A 20,184-nucleotide genomic window follows, 5' to 3' on the forward strand; every position below is an offset into this window, starting at 1 on the left:
GCTTCCCTTTGTGAGGAGTAGCCCATGACACAAACAGCTGGTCATTTTTCCTGAAACCTGCTGTCCTTTCTACGTACACACGAAGCGCCCGTACAGGACACAAGGCATTCAACCTCCTATCCTCCGGAGAAGAGAACGGAGGAGGGTGAAAAGCTGCAAGATCTGTAGTTTGACATCTATACGACGAATCCACTACTTTAGGTACGAATGCAGGGTTAGGGCGAAAGGAAACCCTTGTAAACCCTGGAGAAAACTGCAGACAAGACGGGCTGACCGACAGAGCCTGTAAGTCACTCACCCTCTTAGCTGAGACCAGCGCTAACAATAGTGCTGTCTTAAGAGAGAGAAACTTAAACCCTATAGCTTCCAACGGCTCAAAAGGGTGTTGAAAAAGGGCCTCTAAAACCGTAGACAAATCCCACAATGGGACCATCCGCCTGGCCACCGGCCTCTTATGTCGTGCCCCCTTCATAAAGCGACTTATTAAAGGGTGCTGACCTGCTGTCTTGTCATCAAAACCTACATGACAAGCAGATATAGCCGCTAAGTACACCTTTATCGTAGAAAAAGCTTTCCCTTTTTCTAACAGATCCTGGAGGAAACATAATATATCCCTCACTGAACATTGAAAAGGGACGATATGACTCCGTCCACACCATCCTTCAAAGACTCGCCATTTATTACTATACAATGAGCGAGTGGAAGAGGCTCTTGCACTTTGTATAGTGTGTACGACTGATGGGGGCAGACCTGCTGCACTTAAATTCCACCTCTCACGGGCCAGGCCCAGAGAGCTATCCTGTCTGGGTGAGGATGGTAGATTTCCCCCCCCGCTTGTGACAGGAGGTCCCTCCGGGGAGGGAGGGGCCATGGCTGACCCGACAGTAGTTGAACTATCTCGGCCACCCAATGTCTGGATGGCCACCGTGGAGCTATCAGTATCAGTGACAATCCCATTTCCCTCACCCTGGCCAGAGTGGTTGAAATCAGACTCAGAGGGGGAAATGCATACAGCAGGACATTTGGCCAGGGGTGGGCTAAAGCATCCACACCCAATGGTGCATTTCTGTCCGCCAGAGAGAAATAAAGAGGACATTGAGCGTTTTCCTGTGAGGCGAAGAGATCTACGACCGCCTGGCCGTATTTCTGCCATATCTGCTTCACCACCTCGGGATGAAGCTTCCACTCCCAATACAGGGGATTTCCTCTGGACAACAAATCTGCTCCCCTGTTCAATATCCCTGGAATATGGGTTGCCCTGATGGATAAAAGCCTTATGTCGCACCACACAATCAGTTCTTTTGCCAGCTGGTGCAGTTGAAGAGAGCGTGTGCCTCCCTGTCGGTTGATATAAGCAACCACTGTGGAATTGTCTGTTTTCACTAAAACATGCTGGCCCCTGATGAAGCTGTTTCAGCGCTAGAAACACCGCCAACAATTCCAAGTAATTTATGTGCTTGTGAATCAGCTGTGGAGGCCACACACCGTTCACAGCTCTGCCCATCAGAGTCGCTCCCCAGCCCTTTAATGACGCGTCCGTCTTCATAGTGACTCTCGACGACACTGTCCCCAAGGGAATCCCCGATCTGAGGGTCGCGGGGCTTTTCCAGTGTCTGAGCGCTCTGACGCACGCATAAGTCACTCTCACCGGTCGGTTGAGATGACGCCGAGAACACAGACGCAGATGCGCAACCCAGCGCTGAAAGTCTCTCATTATAAGTAGTCCCAGCCGTACTACAGATATCGCTGAAGCCATTAAACCCAGCATTCGTAGACACAGTCTGAACGGGACAATTTTCCCCGTCTGAAAGCGGGACAGACATTGAGTGAAGGACGTGATCCTCCTCTCTGTCAGAGTGACTCGATAAGAGAGGGAGTTTATACTGAGTCCTAGATATTCTGTGTGCTGAGCTGGCTCTAAGCTGCTCTTTTCCATGTTTATTCTGAATCCCAAGCTGTCGAGATGCAATAACACCATGTCTGCGTCTTTGATTGCTTGCTCTTTCGACGAGGCGCATATCAGATAAATCATCTATGTACGACAGTATTCTTATCCCCTTGTTTCTCAACGGAAAAAGTACTGCTTCCACACATTTGCTGAATACTCTCGGTGCTAAAGACAGGCCAAAGGGCATTGTCTGAAATTCGTAAGCACTGCCTCAAAATGCAAACCTGAGATACTTCCTGTGAGACGGGTACACATCTATGTGAAAATACGCGTCTGACAGATCGATCGTCACAAACCAGTCGTTCTGGCGGATGGATCGACAAAGTGTTTTGTGTGTCAACATTTTGAATGAATATTTCCGTAGGTGCTTGTTTAACACACGGAGATCTAGAATTGGACGCAGAGATATGCTCCCCTTCTTTGGGATCACAAAATAACGGGAATAAAAACCCTGACAGCTCACCTCCTTTGGCACCACTCTGATGGCTCGTTTGTCTAAAAGAGTGTCTATCTCGGCCGTCAGGACGCGAGCTGATTCTCCCTCGGCCACTGAGACTATCATACCATTGAATCTGGGTGGTTTCATGGCAAATTGAAGTCTGTATCCCCGTGAAATCGTGTTTACAACCCACGGATGAGCTGCGCATGCGCGCCAACTGAGTATGCGAGCCGAGAGAGGTCCCTTGTATACTTCCCCAACGCAGGCGCTTTGATGACGTCATTACCGTCTCTGCGCTGACCCCTTCTGAAGGCGCGCGCGCTCCCTCCGGCGGAGAGGCTAGGGATACACATTTTAATGTTTGGATTTTTTTGCAATCTATCGCCCTCGGCTGTCTGCCTGGCTGCGATAGTGAAACATTTATTGAGTTTATTGAATTCGGGGAGCATATCGCCCTTAGCCTGTGGCCTGGATGCGATAATGCATTCTTTATTAAACATTCCCCTGAACTGATGGGCGTTTGAAAACCCCGTGTGAGTGCTTGGTGACACTGGAGAACATTTTGAACTTGATAGCTTATAGCTGGAGCCCTTACTGAACTGAGAACAACAGGGCTGGACCCCCTCCTTCTCTTTGCGGGCGGAGAGAGAAGTGCCGGGGAACATTCGCGTGTCAGGTCGCACGCTTTTTCTTCCGATCCTCGGGGTGGGGTGGGCGGTTTCTCGCCGCCGCGGCCGCAAACGAATGTTTCCCCCAGGGTCCGGAGCCATCAGGTCTCGGACGATGGCCAGATTGCTGTCCGCTGGGAGCCGGTCTCACACTCCTAGCCCCCGTCTGTCTCCCTCTCGCCGCAGCATCTGCTGCAAAACCCTGCCGTGCTGGTTGAGAGGGTGGTCGCGGTGTTTGCTTGCGTGGTAAACAGAGGTTAAAAGCCTCATCCTCCTGTTTCCTGAGGGTGCTGGTTTCTCTCATTTTCTCGAGAGCTGGTCCGAAAAGGCCCTTAGTTGGGTCGAACGCAGCGTCCATCACCTCTGCTTTTTGAGCGTCGCTTAATCCAGATAGGTTCAGCCATAACGCTCTCTCACCTGAAACGGCCAAGCCCATAACACGGCCCATAACCCTGAACCGCGCCACGAGAAGAGCGGAGAATTAGGTCGTTTACCACACATATCTCGTCCCAGAGTGCTGGGTTCGGCACTCCCGTATCTAGTTGTCGGCCCATCTCCTCCAAAATCTCTGCCTGGTACGCTGACAGTAAAGTCACCGCGTTCAGCGAGCACACTGACTGCGCCGCATACTTGTACATCCTCTGATAGACGGACGCGGTCAGACGCTCCATCTTGTTCGGCAGCGAAATTTGGGATGAGGCAGAAATAGATCGGCGAATCGGATGGAGGTGATAGGCCACTGAAGACTCTATCGCTGGGGGTCCGGCCAGCCCCAGCTCTCCCATTCCTTGGATCTCAAGCTTAGAACATCCCTTGGTCGGGAGCTTGCTCTTAAAGGGGCTACCCCAATGGCGGGACATCTCCTTCATGCACGCCGGCACGGCGGGTAGGAGTTGTCTCGTTGTGGTTTGAGCAGGCGGTAGCCTTTTCCCGTCATAAAGGTCCCTCTCTGCTCCTTCTGAATCCTGGGCCGCAGGCCACGCTAGGCCCAGTTTTGCCGCGGCTCGCTTGCACACCTCGTGCAGGTTACCGTCTGCCTGAGAGCCAGTGTCAGTCGCGCTAGGGGGTCTAGACTGCTGGACAGGGAAGAGAGAGTTGTCTTCCTCCTCCTCGTCGTCCATGTCCAAGTCGAGGAGGTCAGAGTTAGCATCGCCCTCCGCATCCTCGTCCCCCGGCTCCCCCTCCTCGTGTGCGAGACGGCCATCGAACAGAGGAGGCATATCAGGGGATTCGGCTTCCATCATATCAGCCCAGCTCGTCGTGGTAGCTCGCTGATGATCGTTAGCCTTAGGTTTTGCGATGGCTCCGGCCAGACATGGGTCCTGCTGGCTAGCCACCGCCACTCTCAGCCTTCTCTCCAAAATTTTTACCGGCAATGACGCACAGTGAACGCAGGTTTGTGGGTCTGCAAGCGACGTTTGAACGTGCTTAGCGCCCATGCACACGATGCACATGGGATGGGGGTCCCTGCCCGAGACGGTTGCTCCACATGACGATGGACACGGGCGGGGTGCAGGTTCCCTGCTTTTCGGCTCATTCCCTTTGGCGGGGGTAATGATTGTCGACATAACGGCTGGAGAGAGAAGGAGTGATTCAAAGACTCGTCACAACACGTTAGTCCGATCGATGAATCACAGGGTAGTTAGCCCTTTTCGCGGCTCGCCTGACGCGTAAAGCCTACGGTGGCTTGACACCACTGTAATTCTACTGTCGTGCTAACACGCGGTATTCCTAACCGAAAAGCTCGCCTTGACGCGGACACTATTCGGTGTGACACTCAACACAGTCCCAATCCAATCCACCGATGTCGCGTTCGGTAGCGTAATCCAATGACGGCCCGCCTGTTGAACAGTTAAGCGAAATCAGCGACAGGGTCGGACGTGCTGAGAGAGCTTGTTGTAGTCCCTCACGGGAAGAAAGCGAGAATGACCTCGTAGGGGTCTTTTGCCCTTTTGTCTTTTGTTAAAAACTTAATTTTAACTGTTTATTGAACTGTTGTAGGAAATTAATGTCACATTTTCAGTCGTGATGGTATTCAGGAAAAATAATTGAGGTTCTTTTTCTAACTTCGCTCGGTGTTTCACTATGGGAATCGCTTTGGGCGTGACCAACTACGGACAGAGAGGTCGACCTGAAATCAGGCTCCGCCCCCACCTATATTACTCAGGTTGACCTGTCTGTCCGTAGTTGGTCACGCCCAAAGCGATTACCATAGTGAAACACCGAGCGAAGTTAGAAAAAGAACCTCAATTATTTTTCCTGAATACCATCATGACTGAAAATGTGACATTAATTTCCTACAACAGTTCAATAAACAGTTAAAATTAAGTCACTTACATTGTAGATGCAATATTGCCTATTTTTGTTCTGTTTCAGCAGCGAAAATAGTTCCAAACAAAAATCACAGCAGAACCACGGCACATCTCACAGGAACACTTAACCTGTTTTCATCACTGAATGATTCAGCATTTTGAACGAATCGGTTGAGTCAAAGATTCAATGACCCATTCATAAACATCTGTCTCATACTTGAATGAATCAGCCGTTTGAACGAATCGTTTGATTGAATGAATCAATGACTCACTCATTAAGACGGTCGCCTGCCACCACCTACTGGCGGTTTAGTGTTATGTATTTGTATATTTAAATCAATTTCATAACATTATTTTATGCAATTGTAATTTTTCAGTGTAAATGGTTTAATTTGATGAGCCCTACCTAGGGTAACAGCGCTATAGTGTCTTATTATTCTAAATAATTGAATTTATTGATCAAATTTTGGAATTTAAAATGAAAGATGAAGCATACATTTAATAAGATTGGGGGAGGAGATGCCCTTTCAAGGTGCAGATATTACAATATGCCGATTTAAATATCAAAGCTGATTGAACACTGATGAGAATATTGCTTCAGAATAAATTAATACACGAAGAAAAAAAAAAATCCGGACAAGCTACTTTTTACTCGGACAAGTGAATGACAAATTTACTTGTCCGAAGGACAAGCACATGAAAAGGCTTAATGTCGAGCCCTAATACCTTTAAATGTAATATCGCATAAAACACTACAGTTAAAATTATAGTACGTGCGCTTTAATATGACAATTGCTGTTTTAGTGTGGTTCATAGAGGGTTAAGTACACATGAACATGGTAACTGTTATCTGTTCAGTTTGAGTGTGACATAAATAAAAGCTTAGACTAGTCAGATGTCAATTCAGTTTGTAAATATTTTTGATTCATGATTCATAATACACGACACAATACAGGTTTCATAGGTTTCATTTTGTGTGAATCCAATGAAAAAAAAAAAAAAGTAGGGCTGTCACAATTCCTTGATTAATGTTGAGTGCTCGATCTTAAAATTAAACCCTCGAGTGGAGCGTCTCGGGTTTCTCAAACTCCCATCTCTGCATGCTGTGAGTTTGGGTTGCTTTTGCTTATAATGTTCATCTGGGAACGCACTCAGTGTGCGCCATTTTGTAAATCTACGCCAAGAATACATTATTATGTTTCTAAATATGCAAATTGTTGTTCATCACAATTTCAAAATAAAAGTTTAAACCCTCGATCTGAGTTTGCATGTTTTGATGTGCACATGTTCTTGTTCAAGGAATTACAGCGGCTGTTGCATTTCTATCATACAGATTAAATGTTGTTGTTTGCAGCACAATCAAAACCTTGTTTGATATTGGCCAGTGTAACGACAACTAACACCAGGCTATTGGCGCCATCTGCTAGCATTTGTCATAATATGCATTGTACATAAGTTATTTTTGTATAAGTTTATATCATATTTTACATGGTGTACTTTAACAGTGTTGTTTAATAAAACCCATATAATTACTTACTTTGATACTTTATTTGAACCAATTATTATTGCTTGTTATTATACATTTGTATTTTAAGTCTTTTTAAAGGCTGTTGTTCACTTGGATTTATTTTTATTACCACAATTTTGTATCCGATTAATCGATGGAATAATCATTGAATACTCGATTACTAAAATAATCGATAGCTGCAGCCCTAATTTCAAGTCCTTCAATTAAACTGTGCCTAACTTTCAACTAGTTGCACATTATGGATAAGTGTAAATGGATTTAGTTGATTTTAACTAATTTCAACTGTGCATGGCCCTTTCTCCTCTTCCAAGGAGCCACATAGGCAAGACCATCCTGAGCCAGCCTGCCTGTGTGTCCAAGCTTCTGTCACTGCTCCTGGACCAGCGGCCCTCACCCAAACTGGTGCTGATTATCCTGCAGTTATGCCGTGCTGCGCTTCCACTTATGAGTGTGGAGGACTGTGGGAATGTAGCACTTCCTTCCTGGAGCTACTCAACAAATGCACTGGATGCAGAGCAGCAAGACGCCAATGATCCTGCCTTCCGCATCGCATCACTGCTGTTGGCCAAGCTGGCAGACTATGTGGTGCCAGGTATGAGAGAATAATATATGGCATAAATTATAAATATATATATATATTAGTGCTGTCAATGTTAATGTGTTAACGCATGTTAATATTTAAAGCAATTAATGCAGCATCCATTTTTTTCTGTCATCCTTTGGCTAGCGTTACATTATATGATCACGCTCTTCTTCAAGCAAATGCTTTTAAATCATTCAAGCGTGACAAGACAAAAGAGAACGCGCTGCCTGTGAATGTCCTAACACAGACACACACACAGGGCGCACAGAAAGAAGCGCGCCAGTATCGTGCGGACAGACAGCGTGCCAGAATCTAGGTCTCTTTCACACTTGAATGAACAGTAACACACAATTATGCCAAACTGTTCGTTTTGTCGAGTATCCTCATAAGAGCAGTCTTAAATTAGTTAAAGTCTTAAATGAACGTGAAGAGTTGTGAGAGAATGAGGCTCGTGTGAGATCCGCGTCTCTGTCAGTAGCGGCTGGTCTTAAACTGCCTGTCAGTAAAGTTCATCAAAGAACAAAGGGAACAGAGAAAGGTACTCACTGCTCCTGACTAAAGAACTTTTGTAGCTTTTATGGGGATTAGTCTATATTTAATTTATAATTTATGCAGCGCAGACTGTTTGATAACTTTATTCAATTTCTGTATATGTCCTACCTGTTAGACAGGAAGGAAGGGCACAGGTAAATATAACATTTATTATGGGTTTGTGTGAGGATTGTTTGAAGTTTACTTATATTAGTCTTTAAAAAATAACAACTTTTAATTTATGTAAGAAAAAAAAGATAACTTTCAATTACACTGTAATGTTGAATGGCTATAGTTAATGTTTAAAATCGGAGTGGGGGGACATTTTCATGAGACATCAGTAGCTGTATAAGTATCAGTGATACTGGCTTTCATTCATGAAAAGATGCCATTAAACAAGTATTTAAAATATACTGTCTTTATGTTGTCTCTACATTAATTTGGAGATTAACAGTATAATTATTACATTATAAAATGTATAAAAAAACGTAAGTGTTTTAATTGCGATTAATCACATAAAAAATGTGATTGGTTATTTTTTTTAATCAATTGACAGCATATATATGCATATTTTCTTTTTGAATGTATTTTAAAATGTAATTTATTAGTGTGATGCAAAGCTGCATTTTCAGCATCATTACTACAGTCTTTTTATGTCACATGATCCTTCAGATTTGATTGTAATATAATAAGTAATTAAAAAATGATAATTTTTTAAAAATCTGTTTCTTTCTTTCCTGCTTTATCAGCAAGTTTAATTTTATGTGATCTCCTCGCTTAGGTTGCCAGACTTTGCTCTCCCCAAGCGCTTCTGAGCCTGACACTAGTCTGACACGGGCCTGTCCTAAGAGCAGTGCTAAGACTGATAAAGACGCTAGTGAGGAGGGTGAAGCAGTGGATGGCAAGCTGTCCATTTTCATCCATAAGAGAGAAGACCAGTCATCACATGAGGTGCTTCAGCCATTGCTCAGGTAATAACACTGGGCGGCCACACTACAAAACACTTCAACCTCATTGTATTATTTGATTCTGAAACAAAAGAAACTCACTTTTAAAAAAGTTAATTAAACCCATTTTATAAAAGTTATGATTGATATCAGTATTTGCACCTTGCAGCAGCTCAGAGGGTCGTCCTTTCCGTCTCGGCACTGGAGCGAACATGGAGAAGGTGGTAAAGATGGATCGAGATATGACAAAGGTCAGCTCTGGTTTAGTGACTGTTCACTCTTTTAGAGAGAGAGCAAAAATCAGTCATGCTGAATGTGTAAAATCTGTTCACCTTTTTGCAGAGTGGCTGCTGTGAGGTGATCACAGAAGAGGCATCCTCTGCTTTGCGGAAAGCCAATAAGTGGGCTCAATCTGGGCTTATTGTTAGTGTGGGGCCACCAATAGAGAACACTGGCCAGGAGAGCTCTGGGGTGTCCAATACAGGTGACAAGAAGAAAACTGCCCAGTCTACTGTCTGCCGAGAGAGGAACGCTGAATTGGCTCGGTAAGAAAAATATACCTCACTACCTTTTGAATATCTGAAATGGAACTGATTGTCTGGAATTTTCTATTCATCCTACCTGCGTAGGATGCACAATAAAGTAGTGTTTATAAGTGCAGCTGCTTTGTGTTCAGGGGTAACCGCTGTATTTATTTCTTTAAATAATAGTTTTTACAGTCATTTTACTGAACATTACAATAGACATTGATGTTGTTTAAAAAGAACTTTGCTATCTAAACAACACTACCATTCAAAAGTGTGATATTATGTTGTTGTTCTTTAAAACTTTTGAAAAACATCTCTTCTGCTTAAGGCGAGACACGGCAGGCAAAAACATCGGGGGTTTTTTCACTGGTCAATTTTGAGATTTTGGGATATTTGTCTTCAATAACATTTGTCTTCAGACTTGTGGTGAAAAAGTTCCGAATCACACAGTTAGGTCTTTATTTTACTACACATTGTCTGTTTGCGTCTGTAGATTTCTCATAAATTCATCAAAAGTTGTCGTTATAAATCATCTCGCTCCTCCGCGATCGCGATCTCTACCCTGTCATCACACACACCGTTAGAAAGCTCTCTCTCTCCTGAACAATACTGCCGGATCCAAATATGCTAATTTCCTTTTTATCAGCAACCAATCGCGAACGTAAAAGGGGGGATTTTACTCTAAATGCGCAATCTCATTGGCTGATGCTAAATATTTAAAGCCCGTTTTCTCAAAATGACTTTTTTCTTATACTCCAAGTCCGAAATCTCCACTTCAGTAGCATCTATATACACCAAACTTTCCAGTCTTGTACCTAGTTATATTATGAAGACATTTACAGAGGGATTTGTAAATATATTATTCCTATCCTGATTTATATAAAATGTTATTCCAAAAAACATGTTGAAAATCATTTTTTTAAGGCTATTGGCAGTATATTCTGATTTACAGGATAACAAAAGTAGATGTCCATAAATCCCTCTAATTTTTTCCCATCTAATATGTGAACACAATGAAAAAATTATTTTGAACCTGGCTTTATCCAATACTCAGATTTCGTTTTTTTTTTTATATGCAAATTAGTGCATATTTAATTAGATAATGTCTCATTTGCATATTTAAACATTAAATTACAGAAAACTTGTAATACATTTTTTTCTCATCTTAATGTAGGTAATCAACTGGCAAAGTTTCATGGTGATATCTGTTAGTTAAAAAAATTACCCTATTCACCTGTAGTTTCTCGCCTTAAGCGTTTTTAGCCAGCTGAAAACGCTAGATGCTCTGCTGAAAACGCCTAGCTGTGGGCGCTTGAGAGCGTTTTGGCAGCGCTGCGTTTTTTCAGTTTAGACGATTTGTTGCTATGATACAGAATATCCGCAGCACAGTTTAATTGTAACTGATTTCGCAGATAATTTGTTTCATACTACAAATTTATTTTTCATCCATTTTGTTCGGTTAGCTCTGCATGTTGATGTCGTTGTACAGAAAGAATGTTGTGACAGTTGGTCGGTGTGATATGTGAAAGAGTGACAGTGATGAGCTCAGCGTTTTACCCAAAGTTGAAAATTTTTCAACTCTCGGCGACCGGTAAAATACGCCGGGCGCTCAGCATTTGAGCGTTAAATACACGCTCAGCGCCTCATTACGCTCATGCCGTTTAAAAAACGCGGCGCTCCCATTGAAAACAATTGGAATTTTACGCCAGCTGCGTGAAAAAACGCTTTGGTGGACACACGGCCTAAGGCTGCATTTATTCGTTCAAAAATACAGTTAAAACAGTAATATTGTGAAATATTATTACAATTTAAAAGAACTGTTTTCTATTTTAATCTCTTTTTTAAGTTTAAAATTCCTGTGTTGCAAATTACTCCTGTCTTCAGTGTCACATGATCCTTCAGAAATCATTCTAATATGCGGATTTGCTACTCAAGAAAAATGTCTCATTATTATCAGTGTTGATTTTGCTGTGTGATGCACTACCATCCAAAACTTTGGGGTTAGTGAGATTTAAATAAATAAAGTATTGCTTTTATCCAGCAAGGACACATTAAAATAAATTACATTTTAAAATATTTTACAATAGGGAACCATCATTTTGCATTATTTTTGAGTCTTTTGGTGAGCAGAAGAGACTTCTTTCAAATACAATAAAACATCTGAATTATTCCAAACTTTTTTTTGGACCATCACTGTTCTTTTCTAAAATCAGAATTTTCCAAAACACAGATCAGATCCAGTGCGGCCCTTTATCAGCGGGCACGTGGCTAACAGCATGGCTGCTGAGGTTATCGCTCTGCTCCACAGTCTTCTCACTGCACCTGAATCCAACACTGCTCAAATATGGACCAGCACAGCAGAAAAGGTGAGCTTCCCTAACCTGCTCTAACAAGGGTACAACTACAACTGGCCTATTGAAATTATACTTGAGATTCAGTGCTCAGTGAAACACACAACACTGTTGAAATCTTCCATCCGCTCCTCAGGTGTTGTCCAGGGCCTTGATGTACATCCCTCAGTTAGGCAAATATGCTGAGAGTATTCTGGAGAGCGGTACCAGCAGTGGCAGGAAGTTAGCCAAGCTGCAGGCGATTGGCCGACAGGCTGTGGCGGCTCTCTGTGCTCTAGGTGGATTCAAGGAGACCATCAAGATTGGTTCTGAAGTCCAGGTGACTTCTAACATGAATCTAACATGTTAACTGTCACCCCACCCCCTCCCCCTATTTTGAGCACAGACCTGAAAATGCATTATCTGAACTAAAATAGTTGTAATTCATGAATGCTTTCAGATTATTGCTGAAGTGAAAGCACTTTGTTAAAATGTTATAGAAGTTTAAGTTTACTATAAAGCAAATTTACTCAACTATACATGTTTTATATCATACCAAGTAGAGGTTGACCGATTGATCGGTTTTGCTGTTTAATCAGCACCGATAACCAATTGTTGGAACTAATGTACATGTTTTCATATCATTATAAAGAAATTAATTTGTTAACTAGATGTTGCATTGGTGGAGAACAGCAGTATGTTAATGAAAATTACCCCATGATTTACTCACCCTGAAGCCATCCTAGGTGTATATGACATTCATCTTTCAGACGAATACAATCGGAGGCTCTTCACATTTTTTAATGTGAGAGTCAATGGATATATTTTTTTTGGAAGTCCATCAAATCCCATCCATCCGTCATAATAGTGCTTGAAACGGCTCTTTAAAAAGTACAGTACATATTAATGTTTCAGTACTGTTTTTCAGTATTTGTAAAAAAGTTCAGCACTGTTTTATGTGTTATGTTTATTTTCATTCAATATCTATTTTTAAAACTATCGGTTAATTAATTGATTATTGGTTAGCGTGGGCCAACCTACAGTTATTGTATCTGTAAAATCCACAATCGGCCGACCTCAAATACCAAGTATGTATTTTAAATATGCTAGAAATTCAAAGCTTTATGTCAATTTGTGTTCCAAATTTGAAGTTGATATCACAAAAATTGAGGTTCCTATGAGATTTTGTTTAGGAGTTACCAAAAACAGGCACAGTGTGACACCCAAACAATAGATTGACATTTTTTGATACATTCTCCTGTCACAAGTTAAACACATTTCTGACACTTCTATCATAAAACAGAAGCCAACTATGGAACCTTGAGTCTCAGATCTTTCCAACAACATGTGTTTTAAACATTTGATTATAATATAGTGCAGTCAATTTAGAAAAATTTAAAACATGACACCGTCCACTAGCTCAATGTACAATTTCAAAAAAAAATTCACAGGATGAATTTTAAGTGTTTTCAAGCTTTCAAATTATACCTAAATTATGATAATTAATAAAATGTGAACGGGGGGGGGGGGGGGGGGGGGGGGGGGGGAATTTAAAAAAAAATGTGCCAAGTGTCATGCTACCACGAAACTGACAGTAACACGCAGGTACACGCACAATTTAGCAGATGAATAATCTCAATGGCTTACATTGCAAGCTGAAGTATTTGCCTCTGTCCATGTCTGTTGTCTGTGTCAGGTGGTGGGTAAAGGTGTATCGGATAGTGTTGGTGTGGTTATATCCATTAATGAACAAGAGGGCATCGCCACTGTCAAGTTTCCTTCCTGCGATTACCGGCGCACAAGCAAGGCGTCTGATATCCTCACTGTACCCATATCCCGCCTCTGCACCCCCCGCTCTGAGGTAAGCACCTCTCAAATAACTGTAAAACTGCACAATTGTAATTTTGATGTCATATAGTTAGCAATGCTCTCATTTTTTTAATTGAACAATGACATTTTTTCAGCTTACAGTATCATTCACAGCCCATTATTATCTACCATTCTATTCAGCTGTATGACATAGATGGCCTTTTTTTTTTTACTCTTTGTTATTTCCTTTTAAAAATTTAGCAGACTTTTAAAATGATTACTTCTCATAATATCATAAAAAACATACTTGGAAATAATATACTTAATTGTGAACTGAATGTAATGTTTTCGACACTTCATTACATGTTAATTACAATTAAGTGTAAATGTTGTGGGTCATCTTAATTGGGACTGGCTGTCTTCTGTCTCTGATCACTTAAACCTTTTTACACAGTGACATTGCTGCTGTGAGAAACATTATGTTTAGGCCAGTGCTGTTTTAGTATTTTTTTTTATACTACTGTGGCATGTATTAATGTTTTGCATTAGCATTCATTTTTATATTTTCAGTTTTCATTTAAATTAGAGTTTGTTTTAGTACTTTTGAGATTTGTTTTTAGATTTGCTATTTCTTTCATTTTTTCATTTTAGTACTTTAATTTTTTCTAGGTTTAAGTTTTTCATGTTACATTTATGCAGTTAACAAAAAACATTTTTATTAGTCACTTTTAGTAATGATGTGGAATCATCTTAGAACTTTTCCACAGTGATTTTAAGCATTCTACCGTAGTTAACAAACATGCCCCAGTTCGTATATATAGTGTAGCAACTCAATGTTTACTTACCAAGGAGCTGACAGCAAACAGATGCTTTGAAATACCATGTTGAGATATGATTAAACTTCCCTTGCCATGTCTTGCCTTTGCCTCAGGACTTATCAAGGTTGCTCATTTCTAAAGCAGCTCACATATCTGATGTCATGTCTTAATCTTGGAGCTCTGTGTGTTTGTTGTAAGGCTCTGCCTCTGCATAAGCTGTCCATCACAGAGAAGGTTGTTCAAGCAGTGCAGTCCATGTTACTGCCACAGGAGGGCAGTCTGTCCATCCACACGTCCCTCCCTGCGTCTGGAGACGGAGCCAGTCCTGTGATGGCTGTGGTGCGTCTTCTGGCCGAGATCAGAACTAGGTCAGAACCTCAGTGCATCTAATGTTGTGACATAGCACAACCAAAACAAGAATGTGGAAGAATGTGTCATTGTACAGTAGTGCTATGAATCCATATGGGATATTTATTGTGCGTGTGTTTGACTCTGTCAGAGCGTGTTTGGTGATGGCGCAGCTGCTTGAGGACAGCTCATTTTGTGAAGAGTTTATTCAGCAGTGTCCAGCAGCAGTGGAGGTGCTTAACCTGATAGCTCAGGAGTGCAGTCCTGGTGAGTGCTGACAACAATAGAGCTACACTTTCCTCTACACCCGAAAAGTGTAAATAAAATATATATTTCTATATATTTTATTATGTAAGATGAACATTTTTAATCGTGATTAATCCCACACTTATCGTGAAATTAAGCATACACCATTTATCTTGTTTAACATTTTCATTTTCTCATCATTGGCTATATCCAGCAGTCAACCATCATATTGAAGGACGATTCTCACAAAACTGTATTTGTTGCAAGTTTTTTTTCAAGGTAAACTTAGGTGTCTTTCTAAAAAAGAACACTTGGAGACTCCAAAAGGACGCCAAATAACCAAATGATACAAGGAGTCTTTATAATTCATAAATTTATGCACACCAAAGAACCCATGAAAAAAAAACATTATAGATTATACATTTTTTTTCCCCCGTATTCAGTGTATGTGTACAGTGCAACAGCAAAAAGCTTGTTTACATTTTGGATAAGTCAAGTTGCAATACCAACCAGGACCACATGGAGATCCCAAAAAAAAACTAAACCACCTGCCTTGATCTGACTGTATATACCTACTACAGAACACGGATTCATTCAGAATTACTAAATACAGCAACATACAAATCAAAACATTATCCTGAGTGTTTGTGGAAACATACATTTAATGAAATGTGTCTGTGCATAAATACAATGCGCGATCATTGCACCGAGAGCACGCACACACGGTTTGTTTACGCAATATACAGTAGCGGACTCGTGCATGCTTACTGTACCTTGATTGCAATCCTCGTCCATCAAAACTTTTCTAGCAAGGCGCTGGTTTGCTTTATTCAGCCGAGAAACTTAGTTTGTGTATAACGTGTTAACTGTGACAGCACATATATATATATTTATATATATATATATAGAGAGAGAGAGAGACACACTTAAAAACTTGAACGAAAGAACGTGCATGTTTGCATATATATTTAAACTAAAATTATTCAAATTTTATTAAAGCTGAAAATATAAAAATGTATTTAAATTATACACGATACATTATTGCGATTTTAAAGTCCCCCTCTGGTCAATAATTGTATCCCTTAAACTCACCTTTCATCACCAAAATGACATATTTAAATGTTTTTTTTCCTGTAATTTTTTTTTTCATGCCTTAAAATAGCTTGAATTTAACTCTACACCCTTGCTTCATTTAGTATTCACAGATTCATGAATATTATGTAAATTAGCCCCGCCTCCACTCACTCACACCAGCTCAGAGATCCACTCTATCAACTTGACTCAAGTTACTGTAGTAAACGCTGCACAATGGTATCGCTTTTTACAACATCGGACACATAACGGTAATTAATATGATTAGCCTTTTGCTTGACTATGTTATCAAACAACTAATAATGTGTTGCTAATGTTGCACAAACCATGTTCCCATTCGCCATCTCAAAAGTCAGACAGCTGCCTTCAAAACCTTTCTAACACCCTAATGAACAAGTCGAAGGTGACAGTATTCAGTTATGAAATGTAATTCTGTGTGTGTTTGTAGGAGAGCGTTTAGTGATGGTTGAGGTGCAGTGTGAGAGGGTTAGGATGCTTTATCGAGACTGTGCTCGTCCTCCACCACCTCCAGTACAAACTGATCAAAGACAGGTGAGTTGAGCCTCATTAGTGCTGATTTAACATGATCAGGAGAAGCCATTGTTTTTTTTTTTTTTAAAGATTGATTGATTAAAGTGTGATATCATTTATCTACTACCATTCTCTCAGCTTCCTGCTTGCATATATGGGCTGCCCTGTAAACACAAAACGATTGGCAGACATAATGCTCCTCAAAGCCTTCTGATTGGATGAACAGATAATATTACCTTTTTTATGATTTGTGAATACATTGCTTTGCAAACACAACACTTTTTCTCTCTCTCTCTCTCTCTCCACAGCCTAAAGAAATCACATGGTGTCCGTCACGCATCTTCCCTCCGGTTCGGGCCTGCATGTTTTCTTCACACTTGACCTCTGTGACCTTTCTGGCAGATCCAAGCGCGGGTGGAGGCCTTCCCAGAGGAACTTTCATCTATGCCACTTCACCTGTGCCTATTCAGGTAACTACAGCCTGTTACTGGCACATGAACTTAAAAAAACAAAAAAATATATACTTTGATTCTGCAAAGACACATTAAATTGATCAAAAGTGACAGAAATATTTTGTAACATTATCAATGCCTTTTGTATTTCTATAATAAATTCTGCTCTTTTGAACTTTCTATTCATCCTGGGGTAAAAAACGACACGGTTTCCACAAAAATATTAACTGTTTTAAACATTGTTAATAGTAAGAAATGTTTCTTGAGCAGCAAATCAGCATATTAGAATGATTTCTGAAGGATCATGTGACACTGAAGACTGGAGTTATGATGCTTAAAATTCAGCTTTGCATCACAGGAATAAATTACAACATGCATTACAATAGAGAAATATGGAGATATTTTATATTATACTATTATTTTACTGTTTTTACTGTATTTTTGATTTAAAAAATGCAGCTTTGGTGAGCATAAAGGACTTCTTTCAAAAACATGATCACAAATGTTTGAAGAGTAGTGTAAGGCCAGTTGTCTGTATCTCTTTCTTATTTTCTCTCTCTTTTTTGGTTTCCAGGCTCCATCTTTTTACTGGGAGATAGAGATTGTTTCTTTTGGAGATTCGGAGGATGATAGCGGCCCTATAGTCTCGTTTGGTTTTTCCCCTGAGGCCGAGAAGAGAGACGGTGCCTGGACTAATCCTGTCGGCACCTGTCTATTCCACAAGTACTGACCCAGTCTTTTTATCCTTTCATTCAATAATCTTTCACTCGTACTGACTATCAACCTGTTCTTTCTGTTCCTCTCTGCTTCCCATCCTAACCCCTTTCTTTTTACATGTCGTCCTTGTTGTTGTTTCTCTCCCGCTCAGTAATGGGAGGGCAGTACACTATAATGGCTCCAGTTTGCTGCAGTGGAAGAGTGTGAGACTAGACGTGGCTCTACTTCCTGGTGAGACAGGAACTTGTTCCAAGTGGCCTTTATTCATTTGAGCATTCAGACATTAACCACAAGCACATTATGTTGTTCAAGCCGACTGCCTTTATGGGCAACAGTGTTGGGGAAGCTACTTTGGAAACTTCAGCTTCCCAAGCTACAACCTCAGTTAATTAATTAACTCAAAAATGAAAATTCTCTCATCATTTACTCACTCTCATTTCATACCAAATTCTTTCTTGTATTTAAATATTCAAGCGCAGGGAAACTCCTAAGCCACGCCTCCTCCAAAACACATGAATGCATAAACTCTAGCACAACAGAGTCTGTAATAAGCGTGCTCTGATTGATCGGTCGCCGATCATAATCGGCCGATAATTGCTTAGGGATGTGTGATCGGGGGTCTCCATAAAGGGCGATCAAGAAAAGCCGATCAGATGACGCAAAACTCGCGAGACAATTTTTTACGCCCTGGTAAAAATGACTTCACCGGTCTGTCAATTCTACAAGGTGTGTAAAAAAGACAATTCATTAGCAATCAATCTGCAATGTGTGTACCATGCCGCTGCCCGCTTGTCAAACTGTGCAGCCTCTCTGCTCAACCCGTAAATAAGTCCATCGATCCGCAAACTGCGTTTGAGTTCTTAAATGGTCTAGTGGTAGATCTTTTGCCAAGCGTGTCAGAGGTTACGGGTTCTAATCTGCACTCGTATAGTTTTTTTTCTCTCATCAAAACTGAATATGTTCATCAGTGGTTACAGTATATCAAGCAGGGACATGTTTGTGTTTATTTTATTTTGTGATTTCACCGGAAGGAATAGAGTCTCCACAACGGCGATAGATTGAAGAGCGCGTCTGAGTGAAGATTGCGCGAGGCCGCGAGCCACAGAAAACAACTGTATCCATGACACTGATCGCCGCAGCAACGAGCGCTCAGCTTGATTAAAAAACAACACCACATTTTAGCGCTAGATTTCTTATTTAATAGCGAACTAAATGAATGCTCTGCTAGTTAACTGGAGATGTTTTATTTATTTGTATTAGGTACATCCGTGCCTCAATGTTTCAAAAATTGGTGGGGGAATATCGATCCTTAGAAACAGTGGTGGGACACAACTTCACTGGATCTAAACAAATCAATCTAACCATTGATGTGACCAGTAGTGGTGGCTTTCTTAATCTGTTTAAAATAATTTTGCAAGGGTTCTTGCCAAAAAATAAATAAAAAAAATTGATGCTTAAGAAGTATTTTTATTTGTATTTTTTTTTTCTGTGCAATTTACTACCTGTGGTCCTTTAAGTGTATTACAAAAACTGATGGCTGACTGACTCAAAACATTATCTTGGCTATAGCCTTTTTTGTTGCAGTTTTTAGTTTAAAGTAGTCTAAAGCTAAATTTAAACACTCAGATGTTCTGTCTTTCATCTTTTTTTATTTTATATTCTACAGGAAAATTGTTTTTGTCAAGCCCTATGCTGTTCCCCAATAACCAAGCACAAGCTGCTAAGTTAATATGGTGGACATGTTGCATGCAAATAAATACACAGGTGTCAATTCATGATACGTTGTCTTCTCTTGTCTATGTACGTTGATGTTAAATATAGTTTAATAAATAATGCTACATGATAAATAGAAGGCTTCAAATAGACCCTGTAATCGGTGATCGGTATCGGGTGATACAGCTTCCAGTAATCGGGGATTGCTGATCGGCCCCCAAAAATCCTGATCGGAGCACCCCTAGTCTGTAAAGTGTCACAAGCAAGGCTGTTAAATTTCCATTATAATGAACGCAAACAACTTCCAGAGCTGGAGTTGTTCCACCTGACTGCTCGAGATTTGTTTCGCCATTAATAGTGATTACATAGAAATGCATAAATCGGTGTCTGAGGCTGTGAGCAGCTCTGGGTTGAACGTCAGGGGTCGCCATCTAGTAATTATGGTTATGACATGGCGTGTGAACGCAGCATAAGATGGTTGTTTTGGGTCAAGGGGAACTGTAAGAGGACGCTGCTGTTTGTTTTTGGCTCTCGTGGCTTACAGTCTACAACTCTGCACATCTGATGACGTGTGATGTCTGCGCAAGCATGGTGCGCGGAGGTATGGAAATACATATGTTGACTGGACATTTATTGGTCCTGAGA

At 41.1% G+C, this 20,184-nt stretch overlaps 1 protein-coding gene and 1 long non-coding RNA gene across 2 annotated transcripts in view; one reads left to right on the forward strand and one right to left on the reverse strand.

Annotated features, from left to right (window-relative positions):
- Positions 1 to 20,184, forward strand: part of hectd4 (HECT domain E3 ubiquitin protein ligase 4) — a 105,245-nt gene that overhangs the window by 51,530 nt on the left and 33,531 nt on the right. The window contains exons 36-48 of the mRNA XM_077201995.1: positions 7,207 to 7,487; positions 8,791 to 8,980; positions 9,126 to 9,207; positions 9,299 to 9,501; positions 11,714 to 11,849; positions 11,971 to 12,153; positions 13,510 to 13,674; positions 14,639 to 14,808; positions 14,940 to 15,055; positions 16,575 to 16,678; positions 16,966 to 17,127; positions 17,684 to 17,832; positions 17,978 to 18,057. Of these exons, the coding sequence (XP_077058110.1) occupies positions 7,207 to 7,487; positions 8,791 to 8,980; positions 9,126 to 9,207; positions 9,299 to 9,501; positions 11,714 to 11,849; positions 11,971 to 12,153; positions 13,510 to 13,674; positions 14,639 to 14,808; positions 14,940 to 15,055; positions 16,575 to 16,678; positions 16,966 to 17,127; positions 17,684 to 17,832; positions 17,978 to 18,057 (2,021 nt within the window). The remainder of the gene's footprint in view (positions 1 to 7,206; positions 7,488 to 8,790; positions 8,981 to 9,125; positions 9,208 to 9,298; positions 9,502 to 11,713; positions 11,850 to 11,970; positions 12,154 to 13,509; positions 13,675 to 14,638; positions 14,809 to 14,939; positions 15,056 to 16,574; positions 16,679 to 16,965; positions 17,128 to 17,683; positions 17,833 to 17,977; positions 18,058 to 20,184) is intronic.
- LOC143710805 (uncharacterized) lies at positions 8,670 to 9,638 on the reverse strand. Its single transcript, XR_013194647.1, has 3 exons — positions 9,289 to 9,638; positions 9,119 to 9,157; positions 8,670 to 9,038 (listed from the first exon to the last, which is right to left on the reverse strand). It is a non-coding gene; the product is annotated as an uncharacterized LOC143710805 (long non-coding RNA).

Source organism: Siphateles boraxobius, unplaced genomic scaffold (genome assembly GCF_051911475.1).
Source record: "Siphateles boraxobius isolate OS27281-9 unplaced genomic scaffold, OSU_SipBor_1 48, whole genome shotgun sequence".
NCBI lineage: Eukaryota > Metazoa > Chordata > Actinopteri > Cypriniformes > Leuciscidae > Siphateles > Siphateles boraxobius.